Genomic DNA, 21,586 nt, shown 5'->3' with positions numbered 1-21,586 from the left:
AGAGAAAAAGACACTGAACTTTATGTCCCCACAATCACCTTTAATAGTAGCAAAGTGGTCTACACTTCACACACATCCATCCAAGTCAATAGCAAAGTAGGTTGTGTGGTGTCTTTAAGCGAATTTATCCTTCAAAGTAAAATATGGGATTGAGAAGGACAAATGTACACAAACTTATCATTGATATTGAAGAGATTTACTTTTACTACTCAAACTCTAATCAATTAGGTAGTACAAAAAAAATCTTTTATTCTCATTGAAGTTACAACTGGTAAAAAGATTATTATACTCCCCAAGTACTTACCAACTGGATTTCAAAGATAAATCTTAGAAAAGACGAACAGAGTTCCAGCCCCCTACAGTCACTAAAATTCCATGATGTGAATGACATGAATTGGCATGTCTTAGACATCACTTGTTTCTCCGAAATCATTCAAGCATGACAAATATATCTAAACGATCATCATCAGGTTCCAACTACACTAGTTTGGATCTTCATCTCATCGACCAAGTCAAATATGTTAAGATGTCCAGCCTCACCCAATTACTTTAGATGCATAGGCTCCTTGTTCAGCCTGACATCAGCTGGAATTTGCTTGATTTGCTTAACAAGCCAGCAATTCTTTTAGAGATCAGATTTCCTCGTTCTTCCAAGTGCTCACAAGGGTCGACAATTTTTTTTTGGACATGCTACTTACTGCTCAGCAACAGCCAAAATTGATACAATGACATCAAATGTTGTATGGCTGTGTGCAGTTTCTCACACAGGCATTAACGTATTATTGATCAACCAAATCAGCAACAGCAAACATGCCACTGATTTAAGCCACAGTTTGTGCTGAAAATGGTATAGGATTACTTGAGATGTTCTTGGTTTGAAGGCATAGATTCCTTTTCTGGTGCAGGTTGGCTGACATTAGTACTGTTGACTTCGAGTTTCTTCTGTGCCATTTCTCTCTGTATCATCGCCTGCTCCTGCATTACCTTCAACATTTCTTTGGCTTGCATTTCGTCTTTCTGAAGTTGCATATTCATGATGATCTCCGCACTCTTGTCAATTGGTTTGAAGTACTCTTCTATCGTGGCTTCCTACAAAAGAGACATTTTAACAAGGATTATAGCTTCTACCATCCAACCAAGAGAAGCAATGAATATTAGCTATTCTTAATGAATTTAGCATTCCTTCTTTCGGCAGCTCAGTATCATAATCAACCAACAGAAAAATATAAAGCAGAAATATATATAAGAACAAGTATGCATGCTTAAGTAAATCCATGCGAGTTCTCCAGACATGAGATTTATCAATTCATCTTGTCAACTTTAGTCCATCCTCTAGGGCTATCTTATTGTTCAATGGTTTGTCATTACGTACTGTCTGGAAATTAATAAGCTATATGCACCTACACCTGTGTCATATACCTAAAACCTATGTGCCGTTATATGTCTGTCTTTTTCCATCATATGTTTTCGGTTTATCAGAACTGTTGCTGCTTACTATTTTTCAACTTTAAATAAGATATATTCAAGTTGTTTATCATGTGCATTTGTAATCACGGTGTAGTATGTACTGCAGCATTAAGTATCTAATCCAGTTGCAGCAACATGACTTATTAATCTTTAGATGAGACTTACATTTGAATGAATGATGGTAGCCTAGACTAATTCTCCAGATGGAAACTATCCAGACACTTACGCATCTTATGTAGGTGAAATGAAGGGGCCTACAGCTTGTTCAATTCCCCAAAGCAAAATGAATTTAGAATGGGGCTAAGGTAAACTAAGAAAAATAAAGAGGAAAAGGAAAAGGGTCTGTCTCGTATCCTCAAAGTCACATATAAAAGTCAGATATTTCATGAAGTAAACCCCTTTTATGTCCGATTACAATATCCATCAATCAGCACAATAAACTTCTTAATGCATCTTAGCTGAACATCACTTAAGATAAATTTGAGTACTACTATCACTATGACTCTTTTTGGAACTAAAGGCTGCTAAATGGAGTTACATATAGAGCACTGACCAACAACTTTGAATACTTTTTAGGACCTAAATTAAATCTAAAACAGAAAACAAGAATATTAAAAAATTCCTACATAAAGACAGCAACTGGAACCGGAGGGATTATAATCTTGTCCAAAGAACATAGTCAATGACCACCAACGTGAAAATAAACTACAGCTAAACTGTATCCATTGGCATCTACCGCATAGACCAAAACCTCAAGCCCATATGGATTTTTTTATAAAATGATCCATGAAGAAATCATAATGGTTCAAAGATCTTTGAAATCTACATTTCTAGGATCTTTGAAATTATAGAAGAAAAATATTATGGTAAAAATTTATTGCTATCATTTATTTGTAGCTTCAAAGGTGTTAATCTAACAAAAATATTTCCAACCACAATTATTTTATCAAAGTGAAGTGAGATCAATCAGTAACATCGTGTAATAATTGCTTCTTGAACTAATATACTATCAGGTCACAGGTGGACAATAACTTTTTGATAGCATTGTATCTGAAAAGAACTTCAGATGCACCAGAAGCCCATTGTAAGAATATTTTATCACCAAAGCTATCAACAAATGCATTTTCAGGAAAATTCATCTAATATAATAAGCATTTTAGTCAGTTTTCACATGATGCCTAAATGAATGCTTCCAGGCATGCCATCCAACACAACTGCTATCTCAGACGTATTATTGAAACTCTAGAACTAGAAACTTACGCCGTGACCAGTGTGCTAGAGTATACTATAGAGCGGAAAACAAAAAATACTTTTCCAACATGTTTTTAACCAACCTGCCTTGTCCACCAACCTTGTGATTGGATGTAGCAAATGACTCAACAGATAGGTCCTGCATGGACCTCATCACTGCCTCAGATCACATGACAAAGGTAGGCAAGAGAGGCACGTGATAAATGGTTAGAAAAATAATTGCTCAAGAAAAAAGAAAATACAGCAAATCTCTGATGTTTCCTATGACTTAAGGATACTTGTTTCTAGTAGTGGTTATTCTTTCTCTTTCAAATGTATGATCAATAAACATTACTAAATACATGAACACTTTGCAACAGAACATAATTCTTGAGCATATGTGAAGTTGAAAACTTCCCTTGATGAATCATGCATTGGAAGAGATGTTTAAATGCATTCGAATATCAAAAGGAATAAAGGATAAATATGTCAAAGTATGACTTACAGTTTCTACCAGCTGACGATTGAGTGCTTGCATCTGCTCAACCATGCGCCGAACTTCTGACAGGATGACCTGCTCTGGAATTGTTCTCAGATCTGCCTTCCTAGCTTGCGCCTGGATAATATAATAGATGATAAGCATTATGGAACAAGTAAATCTATAGAAAAACTACAATGATCCAATAAGAGAATTCCACTACTGTTAGTTATTCATATCAAAGGTTGAGAATCAATCATACAACTCCAAATGGGCCCCAGATCCTTGTATAGCATATTTAAAATTTCTATTTCTACACCTTCAGCATCTTGCTTAATGAAACTAGTCAAATAAATGAAGAGTTAAGGTTGCAAAGTCATATGAACTTATGAAGCATTCTTTAAAAACCACTGGCAGGTGGTGCAACTCAGGTTGAAAAATGGCTCTTGACTACACTAAGAGCGTATGTATTGGTAGCGAAAAGATTGAAGAAGATGAAAATCCATCTATGTTACATCCTCCAAATAACTCTACTCTGCCATCCCAGTATATGACTTCTGATGAGAATTATGTCATACCATCAGCCATTTCTTGAGCAGAAAATCACTGAGAATCTGTGAATGCGATGGATATTTGGGAAACCAGTACAAGTCTAAGTCCACCGTGAAACTTGAAATTTGGATATATGTAGGTTTGGTAAGCCAAATACTTGTATCACTTAATTGACAGGCCGCCATATTGGTCTCCTATGCAGCTGTGCTTAAATCAAGATGATTTTAACCTGGCAGTGATGACATGCGTACACCTGCCAAACTTGCCAAAGCACAACCTAAAACGTAAACATGCAAAATCTGATCATTCCTGAAAAGTAAGTTAGATCAAATTACTACTGTTAATCAAATGGAGCCGTATATAATATATGCAACAAAAACAACAACCAGAAACATCACCGGCAATGACTAGTGCTTAAGCAACCGAAAAATGTCAAAAAACCTGCTCGATTCGCTTTTGGAGGTGCAATCTATATGCTCGGATTCTTCTTTCTTCATACCCTGAGAGGACTCTCACCAGAAACCAAGCCTTTCTTCCAAATTGAAACAATTTATCCATATCCTCGGACCGTATATACCTCTGCAACACATAAAGGGTCTCATTAGAAGTTCTAGGTCAACTACTTTTTCCTTGTTCGCAACAAAGATCCCTATCGATGATACCCCATGTTGAATCTGAAATAAAAGATAAAGATCCAGTGCTAAGAAATATTATTTGGTATAAAACACGATCCAACACTTACCGGGCTCTAGCTTGCACGATCTAATCTAATAAACGAATTAGGGAATCATACAAGCCGGGCTATACTTATCCACAAGGAAGAGAGGACTGATTCCACAATGACTGAGGAGGTTTAATAGCGGATGCGGACGCCACCCGTAGGATCTCGTGCGACGACGACGAAAGGGTTCCAGCGGGAATGGGAAAAGAGGTAGGCGCAGACGGAGGCGGCGGCCGGAGAGATAAAATAGACGGTCTTCAATGGCCTTCTTACATATATATCCTTGCTAGTATTGAAAAATCTTAATTATTTGGGATCAATTATATATATCATTCAAATAGATTAAAAAAATCATATATTAGTTAAATTCAAAATAATTTATAATTTTTATTAAATTTATTTAATTCTAAAAATATTTTTTCGTGAATAAAAATATTTTTTTATCTTTTCTAATAACTTGAAACCATGGTATGTCATATCGAATGGTACCGCATGGTACAGGCGATACGTACCAGTCCGACGACATACCGATACGCGGATCATCCGGTATCGGATGGAACCTGTATGTAGCAGTGATACAGGAAGAAAATATATTAAACTATTCAATCAACCTGGTATATCGCTCGGTATATTTTTATTAATCATTATATTTTTATTATATGAATAATATCTTTATTAGTCTCTCAATCATATTAAATAATTAATCTAAGATATCCAAATTTTTTTAACGTTTTATTCATCTAATTTAATTATATCCAGTTATCTATTTCTAAAATCACTAAGATTATATTTTATATATTAAGTTTTAATCATATTTAATCTAAAACTTTTAATTTCTAAGACATGCCTCAATAAGTTTATAATTAATTTCATCTCAATTCTCATTAATTAAGATAAAATCATTAACAAATAATATTTATCATGATAGTTTATCATATGACGAGTAAATTCATTCAAGATGTAGAGATTTGATACGGAGCCTTATATTTATCATTTAAGGAGGAATCATGAAATAGCGTAATCGTTGTTGCTCTTTTATTTTTTGAGCTCTAAATACATTATTATACCTCGTTACATTAAGAAAAATAGCTAACCAACTCGCACATCCATCAACATATCTAAATTCACATATCACTTTATAAGCCTGAAACTTGTTCAAACCTTCAAATAGATTTATAACACAATTAGAAAATTTCCTCCTTCTCCCTCTATTGGTAGCAGTTTTGCACCCAACCAAAAGACAAATCCTCTCAGTAGATCAGATAATGCTTATCAAAAGCTTCATAAGTATTAATTTTTAACCTAATTCTATATGGTTACCAAAATATATTATTTTTTTTGTTTTGTATTTCTTCTTATCAAATATAGGGTTCATTAAAAGAATAGCCAATGAGTTAATTGTAAGATAAACCTGCCGCGACACCTCCCGGATCCATCTCCGCCACACCCCCAAATCTGTCTACCGAACAACCCTAAGGGTTGATCACGTCCTCCAAAACCTCATCGCCAACCGCTGGCTTCGCCTATCGGATGTTGGTACCAACTCCTCCCTCTCTTGCACCCCTCCCCGCGAACGTGCCTCCGACGGCTGTTATGGCAACGAGGACGGTGACCACAAGGAGGACGAGGAGTATACCAACAAGGAGGACAAAGAATACACCGACGACGAGGACACCAACAGGGAGGACGAGGACGAAGACGACTACACGGATGACAAGGACAGCGACGAAGGTCGTGACTTAGGCAAGGGTGCCTCGTGACTTAAGCAACGCAAGCTAAGTTCGTATTGTGGCCGCAAGGGTGCCTCACGCCTTAGGCAATTCCAGCTAAGGTCATGATATTGTTGTATCAAAGTGGGCAAGCACTTCAAGCAAGCAGCGAAGGAACTTCGCAACTTTGCCATGGCAAAGCATCGTGGAGAATCAAGTAAGGCGGGGCAAGCTGGATCCTGGCCCCAAGCAGCAGTAGGTGGGTTGCATGTGCACACTCGCTCTCATGCTGTTGGAGCCGCTCAAGAGGAGCATGACAACGAACATGATGAGTAAGAATTTGGCTACTCTCCACGAGCTAAGGAGGTGCAATCTGGAGCGCCAACCGGGAAAAAGAGTCACAAGGAGAGACTTACAACGACGGAAACCCACTTGGATGTTCTCGAAGCGAGCTTGGAGAAACTTTACCATGACCAACAAAGGCTTGTTGGGGTAGAGAGCTCGCAAGAGGAAGTAGAGTCCAGGATCGACAAGGTCGAGGCCCTAGTCGACCGACTGTCAGATGACACCAAAGACTCCGTGCAACACCTATAGGAAGTTATGGCGGAACTCACTTCAAGGGTGGTCATGCTCACCAGAGCACTAAATGCGGGAGGAAGCAACACCCGTGTTGTACCATCACAGAACTTGAGGGCACCCGAGCCTCATGGTTATGGAGGGGCAGAGATGCCAAGGAGCTCGAGAATTTTCTGTTCGACATAGAATAATACTTTCAAGCTATGAGGCTCGATTATGAATATACCAAAGTTTCTATAGCAACAATATATTTGAACAGAGATGCAAAACTTTGGTGGCAAACCCGTTGGGAGGAGATCCAATAAGGTCGGTGTCGGGTTGACACATGGGAGGACTTGAAGCGGGAGTTGAGAACTTAGTTCCTACCGGAGAACACAGAGTTCGTCACAAGAAGAAAGTTGAGACAACTCCGTCAGAGGACTTCCATCCAAGACTATGTGAAACAATTTTCTGCACTAATGCTGGACATACAGGATATGTCCAAGAATAACATGTTGTTCAGCTTCCTCGATGGTTTGAAGCTATGGGCTCAACAAGAACTAAATCGAAGGAATATCACCGATGTAGTCGGGGCAATTACTATTACAGAAAGGCTCACGGACTTTGTTTCCTCTGAAGACTCGGGAAGAAGGAAACAATCTTCAAGCAATCGCCCTCCAAAGTATTCTCGAGGGAAGGAGCTCGGGGGTGAACAAAAGAAGAAGAGTTCCCACAAACGGCCAAGCCCGAAGGGCAAGGTCTCGAAACCTTTAACAACTTCCATCCACCCCCCCCGACCCGATCGAACAAGGGTAAAGCTGTTGCTCTTAGTTTGAGCAGTTTTGAATCCAGCAACGATGAGGAGTTGCAAAGATCCCGGATATGAGCAATGCATTTGTTGAATGTCATATGGGGTCAAGTGGGGAAGAACACGAATATAAAGCTACAAAAAGCAGGAAGTAGTGAGCTGATGTATGTAGACATCAAGCTAAATGACCAAACGACCAGTGCAATGGTGGACACGGGTGCTACCCACAACTTCATAGTCGATCGAGAAGTAAAGTGAGTTGGGTTGATCTTGGAGAAGAGCCCAAGTCGAATGAAGGCGGTGAACTCGGAGGCCAGGCAAATCTTCGGGTTGGCAAAGGGAGTTCCCATCAAGATCGGAACATGGAGCAGGAACACCAACATGATGGTGGTGCCATTGGATAACTTTCAAGTGATTCTTGGAATGGAATTCATGCACACGATGAAGTTGGTTCCCATGTCGTTCCTAAACTCCCTGTGTATGATGGGAGGTGATGACCCCTGCGTGGTTCCCATCTCTCGGAGAGAAACCAAGGAACCCCAACATATATTGGCATTGCAATTGAAGAAAGGGGTGCGAAAAGGTGAATTAACATTTGTGGCTGCTATGAAGCTAGAGCCACTCGATGAGAAGTTCATTCAAGAACCTGCTGTGGTGGCGAACGTCCCGAAAGAGTTCACTGACGTTATGCCACCCGAGTTACCGAAGACTCTTCCACCACGCAGAGGTGTGGATCACAACATCGAGCTGGAGCCAGTAGTGAAGCCTCCAACGAGACCACCCTACCGCATGCCCCCACCAGAGTTGGCAGAACTCAAAAAGCAGTTAGGTGAACTGCTAAGCGGTGGTCTCATCCGTAGCTCTAAAGTACCATTTAGAGCTCTAGTTCTCTTCCAGAAGAAACAAGATGGGAGCCTCCGACTATGCATCCATTATCGAGCCCTCAACAAAGTGATAGTGAAGAACAAGTATCCCATTCCGCTCATTGCAGACTTGTTCGACCAGTTGGGCAAAGCCAAGTATTTCTCAAAACTTGACCTTAGGTCGGGGTATTGGCAGGTGCGCATTGTTGAAGGCGATGAAGCGAAGACTACTTGTGTGACCAGGTATGGAGCATTTGAGTTCTTACTGATGCCTTTTGGCTTAACCAACGCTCTGGCCACGTTTTGCACTCTTATGAATCAACTATTCAAGGAGTATTTGGATAAGTTCATGGTTGTCTACTTGGACGATATCGTCGTCTACAGTTAAACTCTCGAGGAGCATGTCAAGCACATTCGGACAATTTTCAAGGTTCTCAGGGAGAACACTTTGTTCGTGAAAAGGGAGAAATACTACTTTGCCCAAATGGAGATTTTATTCTTGGGGCATCGAATCGGTGATGGCTCCATTCGGATGGACAAATCAAAAGTGCAAGCGGTTGCGGAATGGCGAACTCCAAAGAAGGTGCTAAAGTTGAGATCCTTCATTGGTTTCATTAACTACTATTGATGCTTCATAGCGGGGTATTCAAAGCGTATAACTCCACTGATAGAGTTGCTGAAGAAGGAGCAGCCTTGGAAGTGATATGACAAATGTGAAATAGCATTCCAAGATCTGAAGGCTGCTATTCTAAAAGAACCGGTACTCAAATTGTCGGACTACGGAGAGCCTTTTGAAGTCCATATAGATGCTTCAGACTTCGCTATTGGGAGAGTACTCATGCAGGAGGGTCATCCGGTGGCCTACGAGAGCCGCAAGCTCAATGAGACTGAGCGACGGTATCTAGTGCACGAGAAGGAGATGACAACGGTGATGCACTGTCTACGAGTTTGGTGACACTACCTTCTCGGATCGCGATTTGTGCTAAGGATAGACAACATCGCTCTGAGCTATTTCCAAACACAAAATAAACTTTCCCCAAAGCAAGCACGATGGCAGGACTTTCTGGCTAAATTTGATATGGTAATGGAGTATAAGCCTAGAAAGGCAAATGTCATGGTTGATGCACTGAGTCGGAAAGTGGAGCATGTGAATGCCGTACAATTGGAGGGCGGAGGCAAAGCAAGTCAATTGCACTTCAACTTCCTTTTCGGGATTAGGGATGGACTGTATAGTGACCCCCAAGCAGTTATCCTAATGCAACTCATCAAAGAAGGCAAGGCATGATGATTTTGGGTCCAGGAGGGACTCGTATACATTGAGGTGGACAATTTAAGGTGTGAACTCTTAAGAGAGTGTCACGATTCCCTTTGGGCTGGACACCCAGGTATTCATTGAACGTTGGCTCTCGTGGAGAGGGTCTTCTACTGGCCGAAGATGAGAACTAATGTGGAGGAATACGTTCGAACGTGCCTCACTTGCCAACAAGACAAGGCGGAGCAGTAGAAGCCGATAGGACTTTTGGAGCCATTGCTCGTACCAGAAAGACTGTGGGAGAGTATTTCCTTAGACTTCATATCAAGCTTGCCACTAGTAGGGAGACTCGGATCAATACTCATGGTAGTTGATCGATTTTTAAAGTATGCAACTTTCATTACTGCTCTCCTATATTGTTCAGCAGAGGAGGCAGCCAAGCTGATGATGAAGGATGTAGTGAAGCATTGGGGAGTCCCGCACAATATCATCAGTGATCGAGATGCTCGGTTCCTAGGACGATTCTGGACCGAGCTATTCAAACTGTTGGGATCCAAGTTATACTTCTCCATAAGTCTCCACCACCAGATGGATGGCCAAATCGAGAGGATAAACTCACTCCTGGAGTAATATCTTCGGCACTACGTGAGTGCCAATCAACGAGATTGAGTGAAGCTGTTGAACATTGCCCAATTCTCCTACAACTTGTAGCGGAGCTCTGCATCCAACAAGAGCCCCTTCGAGATCATTACAGGACAACAACCGTCAACTCCTCACACCATGGCAATTGGATATACTGGGAGTAGTCCGTCAGCCTACCACTTCGCAAAGGAGTGGCACCGAAATGCAGATATTGTACGAGCTTACTCGGAGAAGGTGACAAAAAGGATAAAGAAGTGCACATACTTGGGAAGGCGACCACAAGAGTTCAAGGTTGGCGATTTGGTGTTGGTAAAGCTCCAACCAGCATCACTCCAATTCTTTAGGGAAAAAGTCCAAAAAGGATTGGTGCATAAATATGAAGGGCCCTTCCCAATTATCAGTAGGGTAGGCAACGTCTCCTACAAGTTACAGTTGCTGGCGTGGTTCAAAATTCACAACGTTCTTCACGCTAGCAACCTAAAAGCCTACCACTTGGATTAGCAAGATGCTTCCCGAAGTGTTCCAACTCGGCTACCTCCCACTATAGCCTCTTACGAGAAACGAGTTGAAACTATTCTAGCGAACCGTAAGATAAAGTTGCCCAATGAAGATGAGCAGACAGAGTACTTGATGAAGTGGTGAAAGCTTCCCCGAACTGAAGTCAGTTGGGAGCCTAAAGATGCCCTATGACATGAAGAAGCAATCATCAACAACTACTAACAAGCGTCGACGAGGGCATCGAGAGTTTAAGTGGGGGAGAATGTCATGAACGATTATCATGCACCTGCAACAACTCTGTTCAACGAACCGTTCATCACTCTCATCGACATGTACAGTTGCTTGACATCATGTTTTGTCTTGATTTTAAGTCATTTTGCTTATAAAAATGTAAGTTCGAACAAGTTGCAGCACTACAAAGCGACCGCTCACCGAACCGAGCAAAACAGCCCCAAAACAGCTCCGTTTTCATGTGCCACGGGCTGTTTTCTGTAGTCCGCTTCCGCTCACTAAAACGTTAGCCATCTCAGCCCCTTTGAACCCCCCGAGTGGCACAAGGCTAGATGGGGCTTCAGTATAGTATCGGGCGTTAAACTTTTCGTAGGTTTGTACGTTATCTTGACGGGAACTTGTTGTCATGCACGGCACCTAGTGAGCAACTGTTTGTGAATTTGCAATTATTCGTTCAACCCTCTAAAGTCCTTATTTTCCCCCTCTCCCTATTTTCTCTTGTGCACGTAAGGTGCTCGCTGAATTGCTTGTAAAGCTTTCCCTTTTCGTGAGACGTCGAGACTTGTCCATCGCTCGTTCTTCAAACTAATCAACTTTCTCTTTTTATAGGTCATTCAGGACATACGAGAGGTTACAAGTGGGCTGATCTTTGCGGAGCAATATCGCAAGGACGAAGCGTGACTTAGACAATGCAAACTAAGTTCGCATCTTTGTCGCAAGGGTGCCTCGCGACTTAAGCAACGCAAGCTAAGTTCGCGTCGTGGCTGTAATGGTGCCTCATGCTTTAGACAATTTCAACTAAGATCGTGATAGATCGTTAACTCCGGCGACGCCGTCGAGTTCCTCGAAGCCAACTCGGGCCATTGCGTGGTCATCAGAGGGCATGAAGTCCGTGCCACGATCAGCGAGGAGCCAGAATGCAGGCCCCGGCTCTGGCGTTGGGACGACTGCATCGATCTCTACGACGGGGAGGATGCGTGCTCACCTAATTCCTTTCGTGGGTTTTACATCGAGTCGCTGGATGACAATGATGACGATGAGTCGGAAGAGGAGAAGGTGGAGGAAGGTGGGAATTTGGGGCTGGACGATGCAGAGGAGGAGGAGGAGGCGGAGGAAGAGGCCAAGGAGGAGAGATTCGACCGATGGCTGGAAGGATTCGATAGCCTCGTGAAATGATTAGATAAGGCCCCAAATATGGATGCAAATTCGCCGTAAAAAAGCTGTGGATGTGGGAATACAAATAATAAAGGCCACAAAATAATAAAAATTATTGAGAAGTTGGATAATCTTTTTCCACGGAGGCATAAAAATATCAGTCCTAATCAAACACGTCAAGACATTAATCAAATCATTTAGATATGATCAAGATCTTGATGCACTGATTAGACAAATAATGCACTCTATTTAACAAAGGATTAATGGGTAATGAGTTGACCAGATCATGTGAAACAACCATCCCCCCAACTCTATTTACCATCGAACGAGGCTTTTTGGTAATAACATTCCAATGAGAAGGATTAGGAGGACTTTTGGCCTAATCGGGGCATCGTATCTAATGATTCGATCGGAAGAAGCTATTAAACATTTCGAAAAGACAGGAAAGCCCCAGTTGGGTCTCACAAATTACACGCCATCGCGGCTCGCTCCAGGAAGCACCAATCGAAAGCCTTTTTAGGGCAAAATAGTCATTTCGGAAGTGATAAAATTACGTTTAAGCCGTTGGTGCTCCAAACTCGATACAAAATACCCCTCCCTTCTCTCCCCTCGAGAAGAGCGCGTCTTCGTCGCCATTGTGCTTACGACTCCCTGTAAGCCTTCGGTATCGCAATCCCTCTGATCCGCGATGGGCTCCGAGCTCATCTACCGCGGTCACGACGGCCCGCCGGCGGAGGACGGCGGCGAGTACTCCCCGAGGCCGGAAAAGCGGGTCGTTTGGCTCGCGCGGCCGTTCCGCTACCTCCTCCGCGAGCAGCGCCTCCTTTTCGTGCTCGTCGGGATGGCTCTGGTCTCCGTCTTCTTCACCTTCGCGCCCCCCTCCGCCACGCCTTCCAGCTACGACTCCCGCCTCATGGTTGACCGCGCCCGGCAATTCTCGGTGCCGGCGGTGCACGGCGGGTACCGGACGGCGCTCGAGAGGGGCTTCGTCGGGGCAAAGGTGCCGCTGGGTCTGAAGCGGAAGCGGCTCCGCGTCGTGGTCACTGGCGGCGCGGGGTTCGTGGGTAGCCACCTGGTGGACCGCTTGATCGAGCGGGGGGACAGCGTCATCGTGGTGGACAATTTCTTCACGGGGCGCAAGGAGAACCTGGTGCATCACTTCGGGAACCCCAATTTCGAGCTCATCCGCCACGATGTGGTGGAGCCGCTTCTCCTGGAGGTGGATCAGATCTACCACCTTGCCTGCCCGGCGTCCCCTGTCCACTACAAGTTCAACCCCGTTAAGACGATCATATCCTTTTCTCAACTTCTTCTCCGATTTGGTCGTATAATTCTGTGATAAAGATCGCTCCTCGGCAATCGGTTTTCGGTTTTCTTTCATAGAATCTCATAAAGTTGCGATTTTTTTTCCTCTTGTGTCGCCATTCAGATTTTTTATTCCTTCGCATTTGCAAATTCCTATCTTTTATTAAGATCTCTTTATGGGTTATTGATCTTGATTCAATTTAGAATTTTCGGTGTGGACTGTTAATCCTAAGGATTTCTGTAAATAGAGTCACAACTTCTTTGTCTTTGATTAAGATTCGTTGCTTTCAACAACATCTGCTGTTACTCTGGTGCGAGTTCGATTCCTTGTAGCGAACAAGATGACTTCTCTTGATACTATTTAGCTTGATTTGGACTCTTCAGTTTGATTAGTGGTGCTTAATGGTTGGGTGAGATCTTCTACACGAAGCAGATGGGAAAAAGAAGTATCACGTTTTGCTTGTTGAATGCCTTGATTCATCTAGCTCCTGTGCTGTCGGTGCACAAGACCAACGTGGTGGGAACTCTCAACATGCTCGGCCTGGCCAAGAGAGTAGGAGCCAGATTTCTCCTCACCAGTACCAGTGAGGTCTATGGTGATCCCCTGCAGCATCCACAAACTGAGACATACTGGGGCAACGTCAATCCCATTGGTATGACTCCTTCCACCAATCTCTTTCATGATCCATCTTTCCAGCTGTTTGCCTTTGGAAAGTCTTCTACTGCAAATGCATGCCTCCTGAGGTGGCAACTCCATCATCAGATTTGCTTTTGCAAGGAACAGCTTGTCTTGGGGTGGTTGGGACTTTGGAATGGACCAGTTCCAAGGTCTGCTTCTCTTCATTTGTGGGACAAAGCATGGGATATCTTATGGCTCACGTTGTTTTCTTTATGCTTGACGACTGCAGGGGTTAGGAGCTGCTATGACGAGGGCAAGCGAACCGCAGAGACCTTGACCATGGATTACCACCGTGGTGCCCAAGTCGAGGTCATCGATCTCTAACCAAACTCAATGATGCAAAAACTTTGTTGTTGACTTAATCTCTTTGAACCAGTCTTTTGGAAGAGTAACATAAAATCTTGTTTACAGGTGAGAATTGCTCGCATCTTCAACACTTACGGGCCTCGGATGTGCATCGATGATGGCCGGGTAGTGAGCAATTTTGTTGCCCAGGTGTGCTTCAGATTGTATTTTAATTTATTGTTTATAAGCCTCCACCATCTTGTTACAGGTTATTGGCATCTAGTTTTGACATGATCTCTTGTAGGCCTTGAGGAAGGAGGCTCTGACTGTTTATGGGGATGGAAAGCAAACCAGGAGCTTCCAGTATGTCTCTGATCTGGTAGGGCCTTCTTCCTACTTTAGCAACTGTGAATTAAAATGGTTTTTCGGATTTTACTTTTGGTATAAATGATTTACATTTGTGTTTACCAACGAACTTAGCAACACTGGAACTTTGGATATTTCATTCCTGTTTGTAATGTCACCTGTGCCACCAATACGGACATGTAGGTCCCAAAGTTCATGCAATTGGCAGGGATGGGTCCAGTGAGAATTTGTATATCTAACAACTACATTCATGTATATGGCCAAACTATTAGATGTAGATAATTAGCCGATGCTTCTTTTTGCTTCATTGCCTCTGATTTTCCATTGAGTTAGTTCATGGTATCATTAGTCCAATATTTTAGTGTAAAACTTCATTTTCTATCTAAATTTTACCTCATTTTTGCAAAAAAAATTTTGTTGAACTTGTAACACCATACTCCGATATCGTCATCGATCGATTAGGCAGCATCCTCAAGGTTCCCAGCATCCCTTGTATTTTGATCCCGATAGAGTTGTTTCCGTTTGTTTGATATGTCATTTATATTAGAGTTGCAGGTGGTATCCCCAGAATTATTTTCAGGAAAAAAGGATCCAGTAGTTGTTGAAGTTTTTTCAATTATGAGGGACTTAAAGGAATAGATGGAACGTAGCTTTGACATTTTCCTATGATTTCCTGAGTTGAATTTTAAACACAAAACGCAGGTGGAGGGGCTGATTAAGTTGATGGAGGGTGAGCATGTCGGTCCATTCAACCTGGGAAACCCTGGAGAATTCACCATGCTGGAGCTTGCAAAGGTGGTGCAGGACACGATCGACCCTGATGCCAAGATAGAGTTCCGACCAAACACAGCAGATGATCCCCACAAGCGCAAACCTGATATCACCCGCGCCAAAGAGCTGCTTGGCTGGGAACCAAAGATCTCCCTACGAGAGGGCCTCCCTCTTATGGTCTCTGATTTCCGCAAGCGTATTTTTGGTGATCACTCCGAAGTTGATTTAACCACATCGGGCACCGCCACCATCACGGACAATGGATCTCCTTAAGACACATTGCTCATGTTGCTGTTCTGACTCTCAAACCCGATTCATCCTATGCAAAGATGAAAGGCCCATACAGAAGCACAATGGAAAATCAGCTTATATTTCATTGATATTCCTAATGATTGAGCATGTTTTTTCTTTTAAATTCTTCGTGCTGCAGTAGCTCGGCTGAGAGCTAGCTGCAATGCACTTTTTCTCTCTCTCTCTCTCTCTCTCTCTTTTATGTGTTTTTCATCATAGTTTTTTATCTTCCTTCTTCTTTTAGAGATTGAACCAGCTGTCCTTTTATTGTGGTTATATGAATTTAATATAGTGTTTAACATAGTTTATCAGTTTTTTTTATCTTGCCTCTATATCAGGAGACTGCATGATAAGCCTATGAGTTGAGATATATGTATGATGCATTTGTAAACAGGGAAGAAACCATTTTGGATGGCACCATCATTAGATTCACTATGTAGATGTCAACATTTGACTTTGGTAAGTGGGTGTCATATCATTTTACTCCTTTTACTAATAATTGTCATATTATTTGGTTGATACCATTTATGAAACTTAAAAGACTCTGAGCTAAACAATATCTTGGTGATAAACTGTTCTATTTTTTGTTCTATCAGAACTTCAAAATAAACATAATTATTTTTTATCTAAGTAATTAGTGTGGTAATGGTTTATCCAATTTATTTATGTTGTGAATCCTTATTCAAGTTTTAAAGATTTAGGCAGGCTTACTGCTGAAATAACTATCCATGTGCAAGAATAAATTACTATAGAAAAAGGAATGAAGACAACATAATTTGTGACACTAATGAGAACATTTTGGATTTATTTTTAAAATTTATATTAGCTAAGGATAATCGCAATTATCAGTTTGAGCTTATTATATATATTTGAAGATATATACATATATATTCGAATTTATAATTACAAAATTGATATTTTCATTATGTAAAGCACCGAAAACACACTATTTGTTCGACAAATTACTAAAATTGAAAATACTAATAATTATTGTTGTTGTTATCGTTATTTCTTGTTCGTCATCACATGACAATCTCTCTCACATGGCAGAGTGATGCTGCGTCCGCCCCTTCCACCCGCAGAGGAACCTCCCGGGTCGCCGCGACCACCGCCCCCCTCCCACCGGCGAATCGGGGCTGGCGTTCCACGCGTCCCCGTTCGCCTTCATCGGCCACCGATCGACCCGGTCGTGCGCCCCGCAGACGCTCCGCCGGTCCAGCCACGCGATGATGTCGGCGAACACGGCCTCCACGTTGTCGTCGGGCTCCCCGGCGGTCAGCCCGTGCCACATCCCCGGGTAGAGCTTGATGGTCTTGTCGCCGCTCCCGGCCCGCTCGTACAGCGCTCGGCTTACCTCCGGGTCGGTCACCGTGTCGGCCTCCCCGTGGAGCACGAAGAAGGGCAGCGTCACCTGCCATTTCCGCGGCCGACGCCGCCGCCCGAGCAACGACATCAGATCAGCGTAACCTCACCGCCAGTAACCGACTCCCGGAACGGCCTTGAGTGTATCCGAAAACCCGCGGTAAGTTTATGGTGGTAAAAGAAGGCATACCATGGTTAAGCTGCTCTCGAGGTTCATGCTTGTCCTAAGCAGTTCCAGCGCGGTCTTGAGCCGCGGCTTGTCTTGGTAGATCAACTTGTTGTTCCTAATCTACATATAATATATATACATATATAGTTAGTAGATTATTATTTCGTATTAAGATATAACATATGGAAATGTCAATCAATACATAACCTCTTCACGCTTGATTGGGTCTTTGAAGGCAGAGTCAATGACGTCCTTGGTAGGAACAATCTTCCATTTGGGTATGATCTCCTCTATCCGAGTTAGAAGATTGACCACCACCGGATGAGGCTTCACCTTCTCTGATATCTGCACGTAATGTAAAGCAACACAGTAATCAGGTATGTTAATCTTCCTAGAATATCAATCATAAAGACTTTATCATATTATCATATCAAAAATACATTCTACATATCACCACCTTACACATCGGCGCCAGGAGAACCGCACCATCCCAGAAAGTTGGGTCCTTCCGATGGAGGAGGAGCGCCACCGCGCCACCCATCGACTCCCCATACAAAAATCGACACTTGTCTTGGTTCTCCGACGATCCTGTACCACAATGATACATGGTGATATGATGATGATGATGATACTACATATCTCTATTTGCCACCATGAATTCAAAGGATTTATTCGAGATGTGCATGTTTGGCCAAGACACGTTACATTTAGCATTCATGCATGTCTAGTAACCCTTTTTATCGACAAAGGCATTTTACTTCTACCAATCCATGTGAGAACAATAAATAGTGTCTAAGATGACAAAGAACTGTACGCACAAAGAAATGACAATATCACCTTCACACCCTTTAAGTTAAAGATGTAAGAAGCATTTTCCATGTCGAATACCAATATTATGATAAACATAAAGACTTAAGAACATAGAATTTACCGCAAACAGATTTGAAGAACCAATCACAATCGGCGACGATATTATCGAACTTTTTAATGTAGCATCGGGCACCCATCGACCTCCCGTGTCCCTCATAATCGAGGCCGAACACGCCGAATCCGGCTGCCGCCAACTTGGTGCCGCAACCTAACACCACCATCATAAATCACTGTCATCAGATCACACACAATGGACCCAATCCTCCTCCATAAATCTAACCACATTAATTTCCCTGCTCATCAAACATTGTTCATAAATAGGACATTGTTCAGTCACCAACCAACGATACTTGGTGGGCCTCACCAGCCCAAACAAACAACAACTAGGACGACCACAATTACTACATGGGCCCCCACATGGAACCAAATCACTCGTGGTCGTCCGATCGTTTCGTCGACCGGAGTCGGTCCCCGATCGGACGACCGAGACGAGACGCCACACCTCGAGGGCAATGCAGCTGCATAATAAATTCTCAACCTTTGCTAATTAGTGGTGTGTTTACTTGGAATAGATTGGAAGAGGTGGCTTTCTTGTTTGTTCACCAAACTACAACCATTAAGAGTTGTGTATTATCGAAAGTGACATGGCCTCATGGAACTGACTGTTTTTATAAATGCTCATAAATAAGTCATTAAAAATGGCACTTGAAGATAACATATACATTGCTACAATGCCACTACTAAGCTAAAATATATAACATTATGATGTCATAATCATCATCATTCTTTTCATTTTTCCACATCATAAGTAGTGAAGACACAACTTATTATCAGCTAAGCTAACTAACATTCTCATAATTAGCTTCACTACTCAAAAAACTAATTTTTCAAATACATAAATGATGATTGTAGTAGACAACAATGGCTTATGACTAATTAGTAGGAAATAGCAATAACAATAACAATAACAAAAATCATATGAATTTTTTTTTATCTTTGTTGAGATCTATAAAAATTTATATATATTTAATTAAATTTAAAATACTTAAAATTTTATTTATAATTTTTATTAAAATCTAATTAGTAAAATGTAGCATGGAAGGAAGTAATTCATGCCATATCAAGTTGAAAACATGATGACATCAAAAGAAATAAATAAAGTAAACGAAGAAGGCATGGGAAGAAGCAAAGAAAATAAATGTCCCCATCCTCCTTCCCCAACCGGCCAAGCCCTCCATGTTTTACCCTAAAGTTCTTAGCGGACATGACTTTGGCTTTGGCCTTTTCTCCAAAAGTCACAGGTTCTCACAAGAAAGTCCATGCAATTAATACCCAACCTTCCATGCCCGCACAAGCAATTATTAGCCTTCTGAAGAAGTTGGAACAGAGTACTTGCTGCAGTCATGGAGTCCAGGGAAAGGGGACAGCAGCACCCAGCATGCACCAAAGAACCCATTCCATTCAACTTGGGAAGATGGATGTGATGATCTCACCTTTCATGAATCCACTGCATTCCATGCCGTATCCTGCAACCAAGAATGAGATGATGTTATGTATGGACCGAAGACAACCAAGTAGCCTGTGAAGGAAGAGATCATGACGACCATGACAGAGGAAGACGAGGGCTTTCGGTGAAGAAGAAGAAGTGGGCAGCCATCTGCATGTGAAGAGCCGCACACCTCTTGAGTTCCTAATGTACTCCTGCCATCATCATCACCATGAAAGAAGGAAGGATCAAAAAAAGCAAGAGCTAAAGGAAAGCAAGACACACAAACAAGATGATGACAGAAGAAGCTTGGCAGAGATCAGAAATATCAAGTTCTGGATCACCTCCCGGTACTCCACCTCCATGTGTTCGGCAACAGCTCCAGCAAGCATCAAAGCATGACCTTGAGGAAACGAATGGTGTGGGAACCTGACAACAGGGGACTCGAGAGGGATTTCTTGAGCAAGTGAATGAAGGGGGAGATCAAGACAGGGACAAAGGAACATGGAGCAGAGGCATGGGGTGGCAATAAATATACCTCGATGGGGATGATGATACACGTGCCAGCAGTACAGCCACAGGAGGTGGTCAGCAGCCACCCGCTTTCCCCTCCCCAACCCACACCCATTCCCTCTATCGCAAGAAGATTTGATCACATAATAAACTTAAGTCTTTGGATATTTCTTCTGATCTGAAGATTGATTCCTTCGATTCCCCACTCCATCGGTGCCCACTTCTGTTCCCATCATCCAATATTTAATTGCCACTTGTGCCCACAACCTGATCTAAAGCCAGCAGTACAGACAGAGAGAGAGAGAGAGAGAGAGAGAGTTATGAACTGCTCCTTGATAGGATAATAAGCCAACTTGAAACATAGTTTTTGATGTGATGTATGTACAAAGATAACTCGAGAAATTGGAGTCTGGAATCCTTCCTGGGGAGTTGCATCAGTACTGGTCCCTGATCCATGCTTCATGTAATGATGGTGATGATGGATCTTGCTGACCCCATGATTCCTACTTGTTGTATAAGGACCACCTCCTGCTGCTCCGTCTCAGTCTCCACAAAACATGGGTTGCAGCTCAACAACTTGGCATCAAACCTCGAGAAGATGGAGAAGCCATTGACAGTTTGATGCAGACCTTAATGGAGGTCGAACGCTGAGTTCAGACACCTTTAAAGCTTGGAGCTTTTATTGTACCTTCAATAGCAACTGTGGGATGCAGTCATGTCGCCACTCTAATTCCTCAGTCCCTTCAGAGCTTGTACAGTAATCTCACCTCCTCAATGCAAATGTACACAGTTTCTATGTGTACCCAATTCCCTCAGCAACCTCTGCAATGTGACTTTCCTCTTTCTTACGATTTCTATGCAGAATGACCATCAGCATTCATTCCTCTTTCTTGCATGTTGGACATTGAAAAGCCAATGTCCACTGAATTGAATTCAAATGCTTCCTATATTTCTTTTTGGCATCTGATGGGAAGCCCACTACCTTTAGTTGCTTACATCTTTTCTTGGCTGCAATCCGTATGAGAACAAGAAATAATTTCAGAACAATGTTTCTGAGCTTTTAGGTTCTTCCATCCGAGCCTCTCTCCTTCGTATTGGCGAGACGGAATCGATCCTTGTGAGAGGAGGCTCGTGGCACTGAGAAAGCTGCGTTGGCGTGCCAACTCGGCTCCCCGCTGGCGTCACTTATCGCAAAATTGAACCGCGTGGGACACCAACTGGGACCCACTTGATTGAGAGCCCATGATCAGCCACATCAGCGCCACGTCGGTACAACTGCGTGTGCTGCCGCACGACGTCGGCGAGGGATCCTGTGTCTCGGGAGAGGT

General features: G+C 42.6%; 4 protein-coding genes across 9 annotated transcripts; 2 read left to right on the top strand and 2 right to left on the bottom strand.

Moving 5' to 3' along the window:
• Window positions 1-600: 600 nt before the first annotated feature.
• Window positions 601-4,708, bottom strand: LOC103995884 (uncharacterized). 5 transcript variants are annotated; one of them, XM_009416616.3, is made up of 4 exons: window positions 4,470-4,708; window positions 4,169-4,306; window positions 3,203-3,313; window positions 601-1,089 (listed from the first exon to the last, which is right to left on the bottom strand). In XM_009416616.3, the coding sequence occupies exons 2-4, from the start codon at window positions 4,283-4,285 to the stop codon at window positions 856-858; spliced, it is 462 nt and encodes a 153-aa protein (XP_009414891.2). In that variant the 5' UTR covers window positions 4,286-4,306; window positions 4,470-4,708; the 3' UTR covers window positions 601-855. The 5 variants fall into 5 exon arrangements, with proteins under 5 accessions (XP_009414891.2, XP_064978892.1, XP_064978891.1 ...); XM_065122820.1 differs by adding an exon at window positions 3,754-4,036 and having other exon boundaries at window positions 4,169-4,702; XM_065122819.1 differs by adding an exon at window positions 3,754-4,004 and having other exon boundaries at window positions 4,169-4,702.
• On the top strand, window positions 4,591-6,208 carry LOC135620443 (uncharacterized). The gene is made up of 2 exons (XM_065123368.1): window positions 4,591-4,658; window positions 5,926-6,208. Exons 1-2 carry the CDS (start codon window positions 4,591-4,593, stop codon window positions 6,206-6,208), a joined length of 351 nt encoding a protein of 116 aa, XP_064979440.1.
• Window positions 6,209-12,755: 6,547 nt separating this feature from the next.
• Window positions 12,756-16,179, top strand: LOC103995885 (UDP-glucuronic acid decarboxylase 2). Its single transcript, XM_009416618.3, has 6 exons — window positions 12,756-13,452; window positions 13,972-14,119; window positions 14,375-14,454; window positions 14,557-14,640; window positions 14,735-14,809; window positions 15,499-16,179. The coding sequence occupies exons 1-6, from the start codon at window positions 12,850-12,852 to the stop codon at window positions 15,838-15,840; spliced, it is 1,332 nt and encodes a 443-aa protein (XP_009414893.2). The 5' UTR covers window positions 12,756-12,849; the 3' UTR covers window positions 15,841-16,179.
• A 641-nt stretch (window positions 16,180-16,820) lies between these two features.
• On the bottom strand, window positions 16,821-20,360 carry LOC135620130 (caffeoylshikimate esterase-like). 2 transcript variants are annotated; one of them, XM_065122818.1, is made up of 9 exons: window positions 20,284-20,360; window positions 20,090-20,174; window positions 19,864-19,960; window positions 19,753-19,785; window positions 18,321-18,467; window positions 17,847-17,977; window positions 17,597-17,734; window positions 17,411-17,509; window positions 16,821-17,269 (listed from the first exon to the last, which is right to left on the bottom strand). In XM_065122818.1, exons 2-9 carry the CDS (start codon window positions 20,135-20,137, stop codon window positions 16,898-16,900), a joined length of 1,065 nt encoding a protein of 354 aa, XP_064978890.1. In that variant the 5' UTR covers window positions 20,138-20,174; window positions 20,284-20,360; the 3' UTR covers window positions 16,821-16,897. The 2 variants fall into 2 exon arrangements, with proteins under 2 accessions (XP_064978890.1, XP_064978889.1); XM_065122817.1 differs by lacking the exon at window positions 20,284-20,360 and having other exon boundaries at window positions 20,090-20,251.
• Between the last annotated feature and the right edge of the window lie 1,226 nt (window positions 20,361-21,586).

This window comes from Musa acuminata, chromosome BXJ2-8, assembly GCF_036884655.1.
Source record: "Musa acuminata AAA Group cultivar baxijiao chromosome BXJ2-8, Cavendish_Baxijiao_AAA, whole genome shotgun sequence".
Taxonomy (NCBI): domain Eukaryota; kingdom Viridiplantae; phylum Streptophyta; class Magnoliopsida; order Zingiberales; family Musaceae; genus Musa; species Musa acuminata.
Note: the sequence above shows the minus strand (reverse complement) of the source record. Positions and strands in the feature narration are given on the sequence as shown.